Source organism: Sinocyclocheilus anshuiensis, unplaced genomic scaffold (assembly GCF_001515605.1).
Source record: "Sinocyclocheilus anshuiensis isolate Anshui unplaced genomic scaffold, SAMN03320099.WGS_v1.1 scaffold18, whole genome shotgun sequence".
In the NCBI taxonomy this organism is placed as follows: Eukaryota; Metazoa; Chordata; class Actinopteri; order Cypriniformes; family Cyprinidae; genus Sinocyclocheilus; species Sinocyclocheilus anshuiensis.
The window spans coordinates 1,183,072-1,202,795 of NW_015546047.1; the positions used below are offsets into that span (position 1 = coordinate 1,183,072).

General features: G+C 36.8%; 1 protein-coding gene across 4 annotated transcripts in view; it reads left to right on the forward strand.

Moving 5' to 3' along the window:
• Nucleotides 1–19,724, forward strand: part of LOC107699024 (nck-associated protein 1) — a 53,826-nt gene that overhangs the window by 16,275 nt on the left and 17,827 nt on the right. For 2 of the 4 annotated variants that reach the window (XM_016500182.1, XM_016500184.1), the window contains 17 exons: nucleotides 3,496–3,588; nucleotides 4,568–4,624; nucleotides 4,726–4,868; nucleotides 4,948–5,038; nucleotides 5,159–5,296; nucleotides 5,888–5,936; nucleotides 6,509–6,665; nucleotides 6,828–6,884; nucleotides 6,998–7,201; nucleotides 7,976–8,108; nucleotides 8,473–8,554; nucleotides 8,887–8,945; nucleotides 12,930–13,075; nucleotides 13,650–13,782; nucleotides 16,630–16,749; nucleotides 17,621–17,760; nucleotides 18,086–18,217. In XM_016500182.1, coding sequence (XP_016355668.1) covers nucleotides 3,496–3,588; nucleotides 4,568–4,624; nucleotides 4,726–4,868; nucleotides 4,948–5,038; nucleotides 5,159–5,296; nucleotides 5,888–5,936; nucleotides 6,509–6,665; nucleotides 6,828–6,884; nucleotides 6,998–7,201; nucleotides 7,976–8,108; nucleotides 8,473–8,554; nucleotides 8,887–8,945; nucleotides 12,930–13,075; nucleotides 13,650–13,782; nucleotides 16,630–16,749; nucleotides 17,621–17,760; nucleotides 18,086–18,217 — 1,934 coding nt within the window. The remainder of the gene's footprint in view (nucleotides 1–3,495; nucleotides 3,589–4,567; nucleotides 4,625–4,725; nucleotides 4,869–4,947; nucleotides 5,039–5,158; nucleotides 5,297–5,887; nucleotides 5,937–6,508; nucleotides 6,666–6,827; nucleotides 6,885–6,997; nucleotides 7,202–7,975; nucleotides 8,109–8,472; nucleotides 8,555–8,886; nucleotides 8,946–12,929; nucleotides 13,076–13,649; nucleotides 13,783–16,629; nucleotides 16,750–17,620; nucleotides 17,761–18,085; nucleotides 18,218–19,724) is intronic. The other 2 variants (XM_016500183.1, XM_016500185.1) reach the window with 1 other exon arrangement.

Below are 19,724 nucleotides of genomic sequence, written 5' to 3' on the forward strand. Positions count from 1 at the left end.
CCTTTATTTATATAGCGCTTTTAACAATACAGATTGTGTCAAAGCAACTGAACAGCATTAATTAGGAAAATAGTGTATCAATAATGCAAAATAACAATATTAAACACTCACATTTTTCAGTTAAAGGCAGTTCATCATTGAATTCAGTGATGTCATCATCCAGCTCAGTTCAGTTTAAATAGTCTCTTTAATACTCGGGCTTTAATCTAATTAATTACATGATGTGGCGATTAATTCATCTAATTAATCTCAAAATAAATTTAGCTTTGGAAATACCCACAAAAGATAATTTAAAGCTATGATTGTGTAATGGGAAAATTATCAAGTAGACGTTACAAATAGTAGCTTTAGAAATAAATATTTTATTTGATTCAACATTAGGGCTGCACGATTAATCGAAATTAAATCGCAAAGGCGATAAATGGCAATTAGGCAGAAGCTGCGATTGTCATGCGTATCTTTCAGTGAAGCACGGTTCTGTGATCAGTAGTAAATCTCCATCCGAAGGCCAGAGGGCTCTCTCACACTGAAACTCCAAATAGGCCCCGCAGAAGAAATCCAGGAAATCCCTATAGCGGTTGCTGAATAAACAGAAGATTTAACTGCTTTCATTGATTCAACGTGACTAATAAACACACGACTACGACAATATATGGTTTATCTGAGTGTGTCTTATTATAATTTTTATTATAATAAAGTAAATAATAATGCAATGCTAATCGACATAGCCTTTATCACTGCTTAGAATATTATGAAATATGTTGCGTGCCTTATTCTGTGTAAGAAGCCACATCATCTCACAGAAGGATTTACTTCAAACACTCGACTGACATTATGAAGTGACTTTGCAGTAAAAACGTTATTAAGTGTGGTATTTTATTTTCACGTGCTTTCAGATGGAACGGCATTTACTACACAGAGCTGTAGCTCACTGACGAACTACGCAAACAGCTTTCATAAACGCAGAACGATATCTTCGATTTTATTATTGCGCGATTATTTCGTCTGCGGTTATGAATGCGATTTTGCGTAGCTTGTCAGTGAACTACGGCTCTGTGTAGTAAATGCTGCTCCATCTGAAAGCACGTGATGGAGATTTACTACTGATCACAGAACTGGCTTTACTGACAAGATGCGCATGACAATCGCATTTGATTAATCGTGCAGCCCTATTCAACATAAAATTTACTACACATAAACGTTTAGGCTACAACAGTCTAACATAAACTATGGAACATACTGTAAAAGGAGATCATTTGAGAAACATCTCATAAGTACAATTTACCCTGCTCATCCAATTTAAAAAGTTTACACCCCCTGTTTCTTAATGCATTGTGTGGCCTTCTTGAGTATCGGTACATTTTCACCTTTTGTAATAGTTATGCATGAGTCCCTCAATTGTCCTCAGTGTTAAAAGATGGATTTCAAAATCATACAGTCAATGTTGGAAAGGGTTCAAATATGCAGATGCTGCTGGAAAACCAAATAATGTGCAGGAGCGGGAGGATTTTTCTGAAGAACAGCAGGCAGTTGAACAGCTCAGGACAAGCAAGGGACTCGTGAATAACTATCACAAAATATAAAAACAGTTGTGGATCATCCAGGAAATTACACACAGTATTAAGATTCAAGGGTATGTAAACTTTTGAATGGGGTCATTTTTATAAATTCAGTTATTATTTTGTTTTGTGGAGTATATGTAAATGTCTGTTATGTGAAATAGCTTATTCATGACAGTACTAAATAAAAAATAACATGCAATTTTCATGATCCCTCTTATTTTGTTTCAATTATTAACATTTTGCACATTCTGCAAGGGGTATGTAAACTTATGAGCACAACTAGTTTTCTTGATATTTATTATTGTAGTGAAATTAACATACAAAAATGAAAAATTGTAAAAGTAACATTAAATAATGGGAATATAGAAATTGAAATGAAAATGAAAAAGCAAAATTCTCATTTTCATTCTAATGATCATTTGCTCAAAAATATGACTACTTGTATTGAAAATATCAACTTCATAGTCCTAAAAATAGGCTTCATTTTCTTTATGGAAAATGTAATTCTCTATTTTGTAATCTTTTTGATTTAGGAGTGAAATGTGACCGGAACATGTTTGTTTGTTTTAAGATTAACCCTTAAGCGGTTCCAGGTCTTTCAGTTTATCACAGTTTCATCTCCCTCTCTGCTGTTTTTATCATCTCTACCTCATATAGGTTTACAGTATTTAAATACCGGACGCATTTTATATTTAACCTTATAATCTAATGGGATTATATGCTTCATTAGGATAGGATCTGAATATATTTCCAGTAAAAGTATGCAGGGTGGGGATGGTGTGGTTTGATGGACTTTGTGTCTTCTGTCTTAAACATAGTTTCTCTGATATTGGGCTTTATGGGTATCTGAGGTGCATCATTAACTCTATTAGCTCTAACCTGGTTTTCTGGAAATCCTGATAGATACTAAGGATTCTGTCTTGATTCTAGAGCATATTTGCACTGCTCTTCACTCTGGAGGAGACTGCTGAAATGACAAAAGTCTTTGCAAATCATGCCGCTTTTCATTTTTTAAGATGTTTGAATTGAGTTGTAACTCTGAAATAATATATGACATTATCCAAACATCACTAAAATACAACGACATTAGCAGGACATCATAGAATATAGATGTGCATGTCTAAAATGAGGTCAGAATACTCATGTTATTTTGAGTACCTTCCCAGGTGCAATGGTAATGCATTTTTGCTCTAGAGTTGCAAATACCATAAAGACAACCAATGGGTAAAGGCCTGTGCGTGTCAGGACTTGATGCAGGGTTCATTCACTAGTTTCACTGTCAAAAATAAAATCTGAGAAACGCTGTCTTTGAAAGGGCTCAACAATAAGGATGTACAGGAGGGTTGTACTTGCCCTGTCAGTATTTCATTGGGTCTGCCACAGAAATAAGTAGTTTTGTATGTTGACATTTTCTGTTATATATTCATATGTGTTTATACAGCATATTTTTTCATTACATTCAGTGTAACTTCATGACAGGTATATATTTATAAACACAAGTGTGCCAGAAAACAATGGCATATGCAGCAGATATTACACTATCACCAGTCATTATCTTAGTTTCAACAGATTCTCATCATTATAGGATCACTTTAATTCACAGCAGCAGTGTTCAGTGCATCACAAAAACCCAAATGTTGAAGCCTGCCCTGCAAGTCTTAAAATAGATGTACATCAGTAGACATAAGTGACAATGCAGAACTGTCCTAAAAGCACATGTAACAGTTCTCGTCAAATGTTCTGAACCTCTCTCACATCCTTTATTGTTGAACCTTGCTCTGAGACAGAGAATCCAGCAGGTTGAGATCTGTGTGGATTTTTCAGTTCAAATGATCTAATGTGAGCCCTGCTGATAAGTTTCCTGGTCAGATATTACAATTATGTGACTTTGTTTAATGTGACAGTGTTTAATTTGCACGTTTTTATATTACAGCAACAGCTTGCACAACTACAAAAAGAAAAGTCAGAAATACTGAAGAATTTAGCTCTATATTACTTCACCTTTGTGGACGTTATGGAATTTAAGGTATGAGTGCAGCCCCACTCAGTTGCAGTGAATTAGATGCAGTTTAAGTTAGATGGTTTATGAACTATTTATTCTGCCTTTGTTTCATAAGACACCGTGAATGTCGTTCTCATTTTTATACTTGCATCATTTGTATTTGTATATTTGACAATGGTATTTTAGTATTATTTTGAATTGTCTTTTATTTTTTTATACAGTCAGTTTTAATTTTTGTAAATTTATGTGCTTTTGTCGTTATGTATTTTTAGCTTTAATTTGTATTTAGTCATTTATTTTTATTTTTAGTCATTTTAGTACTTAAAGGAAAACTAAAACTAACATTTCAGTTAGTTTCCAATTTAAAGGGGTCATATGATGCGATTTCAATTTTTCCTTTCTCTTTGGAGTGTTACAAGCTCTTGGTGCATAAGATCCTGGTAGAGTAGACTACAATGCCGGCTGTTCTGTTTCATGTTTTTGAATCATCGCTCCGGCCTGACGGCATCATCACAGTATGGTGAGGGGCGTAACATTTCCGTCACACGCTTGAGGTATTCGGCCAATCATAACGCACTGGATAGCTGGCCAATCACAGCACACCTTGCTTTTCTGACCGATGAGCTTTGTAAAAATCGACGCGTTTCAGAAAGGCGGGGCATAGCGGAGAAAGAATAATGTACAGTATGTGGAAAATAATGTGTTTTTGGAACCTTATACCGCATAAACACATTTCATTACACCAAATACACAAAATAATGTTCTTTTTAGCAACATCATATGACCCCTTTACATAAGGTTTTCATCTAATATTTATATTTTATTTTAACCTGTAATTTAATGTAACTATATAGTACTATTTAATATTGAATATACTGTTTATTAAGTGAAATAATACAAAATCATACATTTGTGTATATTTTTGTTATCTTTTTTATTTTTGATAAAAGACACATTGAGGGTCTATTAAACCTGAAATGTTTGTGCTTTCCTGTTCCTCCAGGACCATGTTTGTGAACTTCTAAACACTGTTGACGCTTGTCAAGTTTTCTTTGACATTGTGAGTTGAATGAATGGCAATCAGCATTATAAATATCTTTTGAATTTTTTGTTCAGTGACATGGCAGATGTATAACAAAGTGTCTTTTTTCCACAATGCAGACTGTAAATTTTGACCTCACAAAGAACTACCTGGATTTGGTGGTGACATACACTAACCTGATGATGCTGCTTTCTCGAATTGAGGAGCGCAAAGCGATAATCGGCCTCTACAACTATGCCCACGAAATGACACACGGTTCAAGGTAATACATATAAAAATAGCATCTTATGTAAAGCCGCATACTGCTGAGGTCTGAGTATTGTGTGATGTTTCTTGTTCAGTGATAGAGAATATCCCAGGCTTGGACAGATGATTGTGGACTATGAGAACCCACTGAAAAAGATGATGGAGGAGTTTGTCCCTCATGGAAAAGTAAAAATCTGCTACAATGAGAGAAAATTCTATTACTCTGTTTCCCATCTCAAATGGAGGACATGTTTTAACCCGAGCTCTCTGCCATTTTCTGCCTACTTCTCTTTCTGTTTTTGACAGTCGCTGCAAGATGCGCTGGTCTCCCTGCAGATGGTGTACCCACGCCGGAATCTGTCTGCAGATCAGTGGAGGAATGCTCAGCTGCTCAGTTTGATTAGTGCTCCCAGTACCATGCTTAACCCAGCTCAGTCCGACACGGTCAGGATTCGCTGTAGTCCTTAATTGTTTTTGTAAACAGTCAAAAAACCTACAGTCATAATATCTTATTCTATCATACTAACCATCATGGCAAGAGATAGATTTGATACTCTCTTCATGGATAACAACTCCACTAACGGCCTCTCATGCACACCATATAAATGAGTTCCTCACATGAAGCACACAAGCCAAAATGAATGCACTCTGTTGATTCCAGTAGTCTGATGAAAGCATGTTGCTAAGCTCACAAACCAGTTGGCAAATAAGCACATAGTGTATACTAATGTCAGCGGTTTTGCCTTTGATTCTGGCCAAAACTAAGTATCATCAAGCTGTTTGAAAAAGCCCTAAACAGCATCTTACAATGCTTAAAAATAAGGGGCACAAGCCAGTGTTGTAATTAATAATTTTCAGTAATTTAAATAAAGCAGGATGGAAAACTTAAAAAATAATTGTATCTTGGTGTATAACAGAAATAAGTTTAAGTACTAAAATTAGTAAAACGAAAATGAAATAAAACCAGTGACTCATATTGGATTTTTGAACGTTGTTTATTTGATCAGATGTATTCTGCTGGTCTTTGTGTTTCAGATGCCCTGTGAATATCTGTCCTTGGACACTATGGAGAAATGGATTGTCTGTAAGTTTGTTTTTAAAGACAGTATGACATTTAAAACTGACACTTTTTGCTGTCTTATTTATACTTTGTATGATTCCTCTGTGCATCTTAAATTAAAATGTGATGCGAATGTCTTAATTTTTCATCAAAATGTAGTGATTTTCTCTGCCTCTGGAATTACTTCCTTTCTGAAAATGCATGGGTGTTACCAAAGTGAGATTTCTTGTGAATGCTGTTATATGGTTGTTACACCTCAGATTTAAGGAAAGCAATAATTGTTTAAATATTGTAGTATTGCATTTACATGATGTGGTTCCATTTTTAACTGGCCCAAATGGAATCTGTTTTGTCTCCACGATTTCTGTGCTTATTTTGAGGAAGCTGCAGAATGTAATAAATGTATTAAAGCATCATCAAATTAAACAAATATTTAACAATGTTCGTGAACAACTCTCGTTCCAATTCTGTGGACACCGATTCTGTATGGGCCTAGTTTTTACAGCTATCACTGATTGACAGGAAGTGTCTTTGTATGTAACAATAGTGTATGTGGTATATAAGATATATTGATCTCTTTCTGTTCTCTGTCCTAGTCGGGTTCATCTTGTGTCATGCGGCTCTGAGCAGTGACCCTGCAGCTCTCAGTCTGTGGAAGTTAGCTCTTCAGAGCAGTTCCTGTCTCTGTCTGTTCAGGGACGAGGTGTTCCACATTCACAAATCTGCCGAGGATCTCTTTGTAAACATTCGCGGGTCAGCCATTTCTACTGGCAAACAGATTCTCACGTTTTCTATAATTAGTTTACATATTGTGCGTAACATAAATGTAATGTTTTAATTATCAAAATGTGGTTCATGCTTTTCATATAAAGCATATAATGATGTTGATGTGTTTGTTTTCTCTGTCTTTTACAGTTACAACAAACGTGTCAATGACATCCGTGAATGCAAAGAATCTGCTCTGTCACATGCGTAAGTAGTACTTCGGATAAAAAATAAAGGTGCAAGTGGTAACTTGGTATTTCTTAAGATACCAAACCAAAACAGCTGTATCTATATTTTTTTAAATCATTTTTTTCATCCAGGGGCTCCATGCACAGAGAACGCCGCAAGTTCTTGAGATCTGCCCTGAAAGAGCTCGCTACGGTGCTGGCGGACCAGCCAGGCTTACTGGGTCCCAAGGCTCTGTTTGTGTTCATGGCTCTCTCCTTCGCCCGTGATGAGATCATTTGGCTGCTCAGACACGCCGACAACATCCAAAAGAAAAGCACAGATGACTTTATTGACAAGTAAATCCAGTTCATACATCTCAACACTCAATCTTGATTTTTTTCTTTTATATATAATCTATTCTTTAATAAGTCTTTATGCCACACTTTGGCCTTTTTCCTAATTTTTTCCAAATTTTCTAAACCAAAATAACATTTTGGTTATTTGACAAGTTTTTAATCTTAATTCTAATATTTTATTTTATTTCAGGTTTATTTCAATTAACAATTTTTTAAAATTATTTTAGCTTAATTGTTTATAGTATATATTCATATTTTGAATTCGCTTTTATTTTTATATTTTCTATTTTCATGTTAGCATTTTAGTATTTTTATTAGTGATTTTTTTTATTTTTTTTTTTTATTTCAGTTTTAATAATTTTAGTACTTCAGTTTAAACTTGTTTTAGTTAGGTGACAAGGCAACATTTATTTTCATTTACGTTTTTAAGTTTATTTTTTTAAATAGTTTTAGTTTTAACAATAACGACACTTCATTTGATTAAATCATTCAGCAAATTATTTTTTTATATCATTTGTAATGTTACACCCTGACACCATCTTTGGTCATAACAGTATCATGGGATGAGTAATTAATTAATTTCATTAACATCTTTTTTATTTTTCAAGTCTTGTGTTTCATCTTGGAGCAAGTTGATTTGGTTTACGGCTTAGGACCAATCCTAGTTGTTGTTTTTTTGCATGCTTTTTCAAGTCTTTATGGAGAAAATGAATAGGAAAAACTGCATATAAACCAAGGCTGTTTTTTTTCCTTCATTCTTGCTTGTTTTCTCAGGCACATCGCAGAGCTGATCTTTTACATGGAGGAGTTGAGGGCACATGTGCGGAAGTACGGCCCGGTGATGCAGAGGTACTATGTGCAGTACCTGTCCGGCTTTGATGCCGTGGTGCTCAATGAGCTAGTGCAGGTGAGACTGTCTGCACTATGGATCCATTTCCTTCTTACTGCACTAAAAGAAAGGACACAGATCAGTTACACGTCCTTATGAGAGCAGTTGTTATTTGTAGTGCTCTCATGAGATGAGGATCAGTCATGTGCGGTTGGGTGGCTCAGACATGAACATTAGTCACATTATGAATCATTCACAGGATCCCATGTAGGGCGTCTAGAAGAACATGAGGCGAAATACACGAACTTCACCACTAGATGGAGAGCTAGTATTGTGATTTATCTTTGAGACCCCAATCAGGAGCTAGACTTGCTCGTCATGGTGTTTTAATTTTAAAATACACACGCGAATGGTAAAATCCCCATGTCTTCCTCCCTTGTAGAACCTGTCTGTCTGCCCAGAGGATGAGTCCATTATTATGTCGTCCTTCGTGAACACGATGACCTCTCTCAGTGTTAAACAAGGTAGTGAACCTCTCTTATTTAAACATTCATATAATGTGCTTAAAAGCATGAAATCATAATTGATGTCCCTTGTCTAGATATTTATTGACTTGTTTTATAATATGTAGTATTTTTGTATCATATAATTGAATGGTAACGGCATGGATTACAAAATCATTATTTTTGCATAAATTAAAAAAGTGGGTTATATATTAAATAATTAAGGTCATTGGGCAAATTTTGCATAATCTAGTACCTGTTGTACTTTTTTTGTGATATAACATCTCTAATGTCCCTTTTTGTTTGTACGGTATCACAAAATAACTAACTTTGTTTGGGTGTGTGTATTGCAGTTGAAGATGGGGAAGTGTTTGATTTCAGAGGGTTGAGACTGGACTGGTTTAGACTGCAGGTAAGATGATCTCTGTCATTTGAGCTGGGTCAATACATGGTGTTTGCTTCCTCTGATCCTAATCAGACATAATTAACAGCTCTTATCTCTGCTTCCCTCTTACTAATTAGCAGATGCCGGTTAACATAAAGCAACTAATGCTCTCACAGTTTGAGATGCAACACAACAAAAAGTTTCATGCTGGCAAATGTTTGTTGCAAAAGTTTGCTTATCCTTTGTTTTCCAAATAAAAGCAACATTTTTACATGCTGTATGAAAAATGGCTTAATTTGGAATTGCTTAGAAATGAAACACAATGCATGCTGTTCTTTTGAAGCTCTGATTATTCAAGAAGAGCCTGCGCCTTTCATCCAGGCTCAAATAAATCAGACTTCGTCTCTGTGGAATACGCATGTGGGTGGGTGGGAATGTTAGCGGAGATGGAGAGACTAGCTTGTTCATTTGATTTTTGAGGGGCTGTGAGTGTGTGTGGACCTCAAATGGATCTGGACTGCAGGCTTTGGGATGGTCCAGCTTGCTCTCAAATGCGTTTCCTGTGTTTTGGTTTGCCCAGTCCCACAGCAGAGAAGCCGTTTGAACTCTTCCTTAAAGGAATGTTCTCGGTTCACAAGCGAAGCTTTATCAACTGAATTTGAGGCATGATCTCAATTGCCATATTCTTTTTTTTTTTTTTTTTTTTTTTTTACATACATGCAGTTTTATTTAAAACCCTTACATGATCATGGAAAACCTGGAAATATTTCAGAATTATTACTGGGCACTGATTACCAGAATTTCAAAATTTTGCTTTGCAGGTCTTAAAAAATAATGGATATTAATAATATCTTGGCATTTTATTATAAGTAAATGTATGTTTTTCTTATTATATTCAGCTCTAAAATATCTAATCAGTTTTAAATTGATCTGTGTTTGCATTCTTTATAAAATAATAAAAAAATATTAATAGGAATGACTAAGGTAGTCATTTGTAGGAACCTTTTACATTTTAAATATTCAGTTAAAACCATTTATTTATTCTCATGTGGATGAATTTATGCATTATTTAATTCAATCTTTACTTGTGGTTATGTTTAGATTTATATTGCTGCAATTTAGTACTTTTTAACTGTACTTCAATAAGTATATATTCATATATCCATCTGTCTTCCATATGTTCCACAAAACAAGTGGTCCATCCCAAATTTTAAAGGAATAAATACATTTAATCAGCAAGAATGCATTAAATTGATCCAAAGTGTTAGTAAGAACATTTATAATGTTAAACCTATTTATTATTTAAGCTGTAATATTGTCTACATTTTCTGGCTGAATTTGCTGTGCATTGCTGATGCAATTCCTTTTGGTGGAAGTTGCTTTATCTAACCGCTTCCTCTCTGGTAACCTTGCCAGTTTCAAATTAAAGTTGCCTGATTTACTGATATTATGTGGTCATGATATTAAAAAATTCTATGTAACTTTACACGGACATGTTCAGTAAATAATTCTGTCACACTTTACTTGCCTTACGCCATCTTATATGACTGAACCAGTGTGTTTATTCCACTTCCTTTACAGTTACCACAATTTTTGCTTTTTTGGACAGATTATTTCCTGTGGTAATGCCACAGATCCCACAAAAAGAACTTAACTTGTGTTGAACCCAGGAGATAGCTTCAAAAGCAGGCCTGAACCTCTTCACACAGGAGGGTTTCACTTCACCTTTTCAGCAGGAGAAACTGCTATCAGCAGAATGTTCACAGCTGAACAACAGTTTTCTGTGTTTGAGCCTTTTCCCACTTTCCTTCGCTCTTTTCGCAGCCAGAGTCCTCTCTTTCACATGGCCACAAAAACAAATCAGCCCTAATAACAGCAGTGTTTATTCACTGCAAGGCCTTGAGCTCAGACTGCTCTGTTTACCAGAACAAAGCAAATTCAAGGATTTAAACAGTCTAGAGCAACTGAGTGTGTGTGAGGCTGTTGACAGATGTGGGTGGGTGGATATATATGTTCAGATATGTAGGTGAATCACACTAAAACATGTCCAAGTCTCAATTTTCCCCAAAATTAAAAGAAATAAATATATAATAAAATTATACAGATAATATTTTTTTAAATAAAATTAATCATTGTAACTTCTTTATTAATTTTTATTATTTTTCTGTTTATTTGTTCTTTTGATTTAATTTTATTTTATTCCCATTGTTATTGGTGGTTCTTTTTAAATTCTTATTGCTGTAATTTAGTATTTTTTTACTATTGTTCGAAAAAACAAATGAATACTTAAGAAATCAATACTTTTACTCAGCAACTAAATTGATCCATAGTGTCAGTAAAGACGTATATAATGTTACAAAAAAAAAAAAAGATGTATTTATTGCTATTCTATTCTGTTGTATATGGAAATAGAAAACAATTAAAATGTAATAATATTTCAGTTATATTATTGTCTTTACTGTATTTTTAAACAAATAACTGCAGAGCATAAGAGACTTCGAAAACATTTTTAAAAATCTTACCGACCCCAAACATTTGAACAGTAGTGTAAAAATAGAAGTAGTTAGAAAAATGGGCAAATGGTCGTTTAAACTTATGACTTGTGACTGCTTTAGTGGAGGAAACCAATTTCACTTTAAATAAAATGCCATGGATATGTATAAATGTCTAGAATCAGTCACGACTCCTCCAGGTTTGATAGCAGCAAGTTAGTTTGTAGAGTTGGCATGACTCTGCTGTCTAAGCAGGGATGCCCTCTTCTCTCCTTAAAGTGCCCCTATTATGGATTTTTGAAAATTACCTTTCATGCAGTGTGTAACACAGCTCTAAGTGAATGAAAACATCCTGCAAAGTTTCAAATCTGAAAGTGCACCATGTATAAATTTATTGTCTCTCAAAAGATAGAGTCGACTCTGAATCATTGAAACAAGTTCTTTTTAAAACTAATCCCAAGCCGTTTCATGTTGACCGCAAAGGAGGGGTTTGGAAAAATTAATCTTTGAGCGAATCGTTTGGGAGTCGTTGAGCAAGTAAGATACAAATAAATGCATATTATAAGACAATGAAAGTGTTTTTTGACCTTGCATGCATGTCAACCTGTTGTTGGGGACTGCCAAAACCAAAATATAAACCTTTCATTACCCATAATAGGGGCACTTTAAATTTAGCATGCTTTCCTCTTGTGTAATGGCCCGGTTGTTGAGATAGCACTTGCCAGTATATAACAACTAACGGTTCACTCAGTTCATGTCTGCTCGTTTGCATTTGGCCTCTGCGTTTCCAAAGGTGCGGTCCTATTCATCGCTATGGCCGATTAAACTACCAGCAGCCGTCTGCAAATGTACATCTAAAAATAAGCCCTGTTTTTCAATACTTTTTCTACTCCACAGTGGACTTCAGTGCTGTACGATATGTTTATTGTCATTCCCCGGACTCCATAACCACAAGCTTTGTGAGTTTAGCACCTGCTGAATGTCATGTGGCATCATCCTGGCATGCCGCGTTCTTTGAATTGGCCGATCTTTGGATGATGAAAGCCAGCGCAGGGCGTGTGCAGTCCTTGTTTTGCTTGAGTTTTCTCACACTTCTTATGTTCAAGTTGTCCAAAGGCTGAACGCACTGGCTGGCACAGCTGTTTCGCTGCAAAACTAAGCACTTAAACACCAAAGAGAATCTGTTTTGCATACTGTCTTCATTTGATCTTGAATGCTAGAGAGGAAATTGTGTTGGTTGGACATTGTCTTGTTCAACAGTATCAAGTTTACAAAAATATTTCCCAGAAAGCCTTCTCAGAAGTTAATGATATGGTAAAACATCAAACCACACTTTTCTTCAGACTCTGCCCTGGTCCAGTTTCCAATCTGATTCGATGCTCTTCATTTGCTCGAGGATTTGCTCATGGAAATCAAGCCCACCAAGCTCAGCCTTTGAGAACAGATTGTGAAAAGTTGTCAGAATAATTAATGAACTTTAAAGATTAATGCTAACGATGATGTCTTTCTTTGTGTTTAGGCTTACACCAGTGTGTCCAAGGCCTCGCTAGGACTGGCAGATCACAGGGAGCTGGGAAAAATGATGAACACCATCATCTTCCACACCAAGATGGTGGACTCTCTGGTGGAGATGCTTGTGGAGACTTCTGACGTTTCCATGTTCTGGTATGACGTAACGTTAGAGAAAAGATAACTCAAAGATATTACATTAATGTGGTAAAGTACACACTGACTAGGCAAAAAGTGGCTGTAGAATTCAAAAAATGCTCTGCAGGTTCATTGAATGATGTTGTATCAATTCAAACTTGAAAATTATAATTTTTGACCAATTTAGTTATTTTTATTCATTTAGGCTAGTTGTCTATTTTTGCATGCAGCCTGCAAAAAATTGTTTTATTTTGCGGTACCCAGACTTTTTTAACTAACTGCATTTTAATTCAGACTGCAAGCTCATAACTTGGGCAAAATATGATTCCTTTTTGCCGTGACGCTGTCGATTCAGCAATGGCGCAGGAAACACTGTCTAACAGTGTCTAACCAGCTCCACAATTGGCAGAAGGCATATCTGTTCTCAGAAGGCCATAGCAACTGTCTGTTGTGCCTCTTGTTTTTCGATATTTCTCTTTCATGCCAGGTGGAAAGCGAACAGGGGCGTTCGTTCAACTGATTAGATATGACTGTACCAGGCGGTGAAGTGAACTGGCAGCCCATTTTCTCTCTCTTTCTCTGTCTCTGATAGCTTTTACAGCCGCGCCTTTGAAAAGATGTTCCAGCAGTGTCTCGAACTGCCGTCCCAGTCTCGATACTCCATCTCTTTCCCTCTGCTCTGCACCCACTTTATGAGCTGCACCCATGAGCTCTGCCCTGAAGAGGTGAGTCACACTGACCTGGAATCAGTCCAAAAGGCCCCAAGAGGAATACAAATGTCAGATTCACTTCAGTAACCTGATCTGAGAACAGTGATCCATAAATTGTTTGTTAGTATCAGTGATGACAAGGCTTTGGTTTAATCAAATTGTTGGATGATTTAAATTGTTTGATTTAAAAAAAAATTCTCACTATGTACAAAATCATATATTATGACATTTTTCACATGTTGCGTATATATTAAATATATGTCTCTAATTTAATGTACTGGTTCTGAAACTCATTTGTGGATTCAGAATTTTTAATGCAAGTAAAATACAGTATAAAAGTTTTCTAAAAATTTTTAGCTAAATAAACACAATATATTATTCTATGTGATTATTTTTTATAGGCACCAATATAAAATTAAACAATATTTATATACATTTATTTTTACCTAAATGAAAAATGTCATATGTGGTTCTGCAGGGATTCATTGAAATGAATGAAACTTGTAAGGACTAAATGTGTTTGATATTTAAGTATATAAGATCTTAAACTTCCATCATTGCAATTAATTGAAATACTCAACACAGATTTTTTGTGAATAATCAGTTTATCATCCAGCCCTAGTTTGTACTGAGATAAATGTCCATTTTTAGCCTTGTGTAATTGCTTTAATTGTCTATTATAAATCAGTTCACAGTTAATTTATTTAATTTGTTCAGGTTATATATTCTATTTGCCTTGTCCTGAAATCTCCGGTTTAGTTTCTATGCAGACTCTGTGTTTTTGGAAAAAACTGTGTTTTATGTGTCTGTGAATGTCCCCTAGTGAATATGGTCAGTGTTACTTTTGAAAAGAGGAGTTTGGAAAAGATCTTTTCTCTTCTCTGTCGGGTCTCGCCACGGCTTAGCCGCGACCCATGCGAGGGTTCAGGATGGAGTCGTACTGTGAATCCGGAAGGCTCCACGTGTTTACTAGAGCTGGAATGTCCCAACACGCAGTATTGAACGCTGTGGTCCATGTATCGGGATGTGTACAGAAAACCAAATGCTGAAAAGCATGATTTATTAAATCTGTAATTGAACCATACGCCAGTGCAGCTACCCAGGCTCCCCGGGGGCATATGGAAGCCCCTCCGCACACATGAGCACAACAGATTCCTGTTTTCCCCCCAGCCGGTATACGGCCGGCACATTCACCAAGTGTTTGTTCCTGCCAAACATCGTACCCTCCAATATCCAATATAATTTGGTAAATAAACCCACATTTTCTCTCCTAATTGGTGGACAAAACAAACAGCACAATGAGAGTTCTCATGTCATTGCGGGGCCTGAACATTGAGCTGTCTGAGAGCACTTAGAGGAATAAAAGAGATTTATTGAGCCATAGAAGGCTTGGGTTTCCCTTATTTAAACATGAAACTCCCTCTCTCAGCGTGTCTCTGAAATGGTCTTCCTCCTATGTCCACTCCACACAGCTTTGGACAGCTGCAAGCTTTATTTATGTTGGAAAAGCACTAAAAGTTTCCAAGAATATTTCCATCCTCGCACAGAAAACTTTTTACAGTGGTTTAGAGAAACAACAAAAGATCACGGCGCTTCAGCAGAGGTTAGCCTCAGCATCACGTCGGATAGATGTGTTATTTCCAACCTGCACCGTCTCCGACTCTTCCCCTCAGATGCCCACGAAGAGCGTGGCAGAATATTTGGGTTTATGAACGGATGATGAGAGCACTCGTCAAATCTGAGTTGAGCCACCAAAGCTTTAAATTACACTTTTTGGTTGGCGTGAAGAAGGACCGGCCTTCTCCGTGATGTTTGGGATTCGTCAAAACGGTGCAGGAGCGGAGGCTTCGGCTCCACATAGGGGCAAAGGTTGTTTTTCATTAGTAATTTAGAGAGTTTGCACTGTTTGCTCTGGGGAGGGAGTTGAGGCGACGAGACCAGCTGGGCCATAACAAAGAGCCTCACTTACACATGGACGGGTCACAAACAGCACCTCACTGTGAGCCAAATTCACCTGAGCAGCTTATGTTGGAGTAGTTTCAGCCTCTGACAGCATGCCCATGGATCACTCATGGACCATTTTCAGATGGCATGCTGACAAATAAGGTGTTTCTCCACCCTTGTCCAAATAATTCAAGTCATTTCATTTATTCAAATGAATGAAGTTTGGGGTCATTTTTTGTAATATTTTTGAAAGAAGTCTTATGCACAGCAAGGCTGCATTGATTTGATACAGTAAAACAGGAATATAGTGAAATAGCATTACAATTTTAAATAGCTGTTTTGCAATTTAATATAGTTTAAAATGCAATTCCTGTGATGGCCAAGCTGAATAGAAAGTTCAAAAGAACAAAGTCTAAAAGTGTAGAAGTCTTTGCTGGAACTAAACATTCATTTCTTACCCTAAAAATCATACCCTTGAAACTTTTAAACTATATATCTACGTATGTCTATGTGTGTGAAGTTAAAGGCCATTTCAGATTGACCTGCCCCTAAACACCACTCAAAATCTGTTTATGCATCCATCAGATGACCCCATCCTGTTTAATTGGGTGGTTGTTTGCCAGTTTAAGGCCTTGTTTACAGATGGTTGTAACAGGTGGCCAGTTGAGCCGTATTGTTATTTACAACTGATACTAAAGGTAAAGGATATATTTCCTGTGCCTGTAGCAGAACCAAATAGAACTGCAATTCTGTTTGTGGCGCAAAAATGACACACTTGATGCATTGACAGCTTCACACTGCCCATACTAAATGTATACTGAATCGTACCTTATACTGTAAAGCAAAAGTCTAGCTTAACATTGGTGTTGTACTAAGGGAAATCTCCACTAATGTCTCTTTGTCTGTCCCTCCCTGCAGAGGCACCACATCGGAGACCGCAGCTTGTCCCTTTGCAACATGTTCCTGGATGAGATGGCCAAGCAAGCCCGCAACCTCATCACAGACATATGCACAGAGCAGTGCACCCTGAGCGACCAGGTCAGTGACGCACACGCACGCTTTCAGCGCTGCCAAAACACAGAGGGACTTTTGGGAGTTCTGGAATTTTCCATGTCATATCTGGGATTTTAACAAACTTAACTGGGTTTACAAAGAGTTCTGCAGATTCACCAGGAATGTTCCATTCCGTTGCAATAAGATCATCACAATGAAATTAAACCGTGATTGATTTCCTGGACACAGTTGACAGCACTGATTCGATGACATACGGTCAGCTTTAATGAATAAACTTACTCTCATCCCGCTCTGGTGAGTGTAATCGTCATGTTGTAAGCAAACAGGACAGCAGCTCATACGTCACTTCCCGCTTTGCTCTTGTCTGGACTGTGGAAGTCACATTTACTTGTTAATTTTAAGACAAGTGATTCAGTCATTCAAGAGCCACTGTGACCAATTCATTGATTCAAACTGATTCAGTCTCATGAGTTTGAGACTGTGTTGAATCTTTTTGATTGATTCATTAGGAAGGATCAACTCTTAAGAGTCATTTGTTCATGAGTCAGACTACACTGGCAATGCTGAATGTTTTATTTTTTTTTCGTGCAGATAATGCAACAGAAATACAGCTATTTATGGGCTTTATTATTTCCCGACACCCAATCTTTCATTACATCTTGTTCAGGCTGTAGGCTCACAAGTCAAGCTCACAATTTCTTTTGCCATGGTTCTTTATTTTAGTATGTAAATCATTCAGTTACGGTATTTTTAAGAGTTTTCTATAACTCTAAACGCACATTTAAAATAACATGCACTGATGAATTGTGCACAATATTACCAGGAACTTGTATTAAGAAAGTAAATAGGGTGTTGACTTTAAAAAGGGGCTTTTTCCTGTTGCTCTTCTGCACAGCTACTGCCAAAACACTGTGCCAAAACCATCAGTCAGGCCGTGAACAAGAAGTCGAAAAAGCAGACGGGGAAGAAGGGTGAACCGGAGAGAGAGAAGCCTGGTGTTGAGAGCATGAGGAAGAACAGACTCCTGGTCACCAAGTAAGGATGGTACATGGTTTTCGTCGATGAGGGCATGTCTGCGACCCTATTAGATCTTACCAGTAAAGAATCACTGTTAAACGAAACCCTGCTGGAGGCCTTTACCGTATTATCCTCACATTTGGCAGACATTCAAACAGATCCTCCTTATAATATAAAATGGATTTATCCTAAAGCCTGTCATGGACACACATGAGCAGTAGTAACTGTTTGGGAGCGGTGTGGCCCCATAGTGAGCAGCGCTATTGTGCTGGTTAAGCTTTCCCTGATTGACTGTGTAATCTGAAGGAAATGAGTTTTTAAGGCTGCTGTCTGTTTTTTACAGTCTGGACAAACTGCACACTGCTCTGTCGGAGCTCTGCTTCTCCATCAACTACGTCCCCAACATGATGGTCTGGGAGCACACCTTCACCCCACGCGAGTACCTGACCTCTCACCTGGAGATCCGCTTCACTAAGTAAGTAACACTACCATCCTGATAAAACTACCGGACTGGGTGAAATGACCAAAATATCTTGGTTTAAGTAACTTTATTAGGTAATTATGAATTTTTGGACATTCTATGGGGAAAAAAAAGGTGTTATATATTGTATAACCATGTGGTAATGCCTATTTTTGGATAATCTAGTTCATTAATTAGTTCACAAATAAAAGGGACTTCCTATCTCTACTGATTGTCTAAGTGTGTGTGTGTGTGTGTATTAGTATTTTAAGTATTTATAGTATTATATATTACATTTATTATATATTACATTTAAAAAGTATTGTTGTATCATATTATATGTGTGTGTATTATATGTGATTTTATACATGTACAAAAAAATTGTTGTAGGGATTATTTTTTCCGAATCCTGTGAGTACAAACATCCCAATAGCCTGAACTGAGTGAATTTGGCCGCTACCTGCGTAAATGCGTCACTGCTTGTTTTATCTATTACGTTACCCACAATCCTACCTTCCTGATGAGGTCTATCCACACTCGTTCCGCACTAGCATCAATCATATTGATTTGCCTCATAGGGGAGAGTTACTGTTACGTTTTATGTCAAGGAAAATTGTCGTCCAGCTCTCCCTTATTAATTAAGCTGAGAACTCAACTGCTTAAAGAGCCTCTTGGGTTTATTGTTCGATTTGTGTAGTTTATTGGACTAGCGGTGAGAGTTTGGGTTAGCATGATTTTTGACACAGTTCCAGAATAGCGCTTGTCCAACTAAATAAACATCAGGCCGAGGAATAACAGGTATTTTCCACTGTTGGATTCAAAACTCTGACGCGGATGCATTGGCTGGCCCCTCTCTCCCGGGCTGTGAACCCCTCATGTGGCCATGCTTCTCAGCAGTGAGAGGCCCTGTTAGCAGATCTCACCACCCAACCATGTGCTGTTATTACCCATTTCCATCTGATGGGTAAATAGCCTTGATTCAGCTCATTGTGGTTATGGATCTGTTTATAGTGGCCACCATTGCTCTCCAAACAACACCACATAAGTCCAAATTGACCATGTTTACTTTCTTAACATATAGTCCAGGTCTTACTGTGAATGATTCATTGAGGCATTTTATTCCAAAGAAAAAATTTTTTGTCTTCATAAGCCTTTATCAAAATGTCAAAACGTGCTCCAAATTTTAAATGGGGGGTGGCTGTCACATTTCTCAGTTTAATCTAGTTTGACTTGGTGCACTAATATATATATATATATATATATATATATATATACTGTATATACACATATACAGTGCCATGAAAAGGTTTTTGCTCCCTTCCTGTTTTTTAAATGTTTTGCATATTTGTCACATTTAAAAGATTCAAATCATCAAACAAATTTTACTATTACCCAAAGATAATGCAAGTAAATACAAAATGCTATGCCACAGCATCTCAATCGGACTTAAGTCCGGACTTTGACTTGGCCACTCCAAAACCTTAATTTTGTTTTTCTTGAGCCATTCAGAGGTGGACCTGCT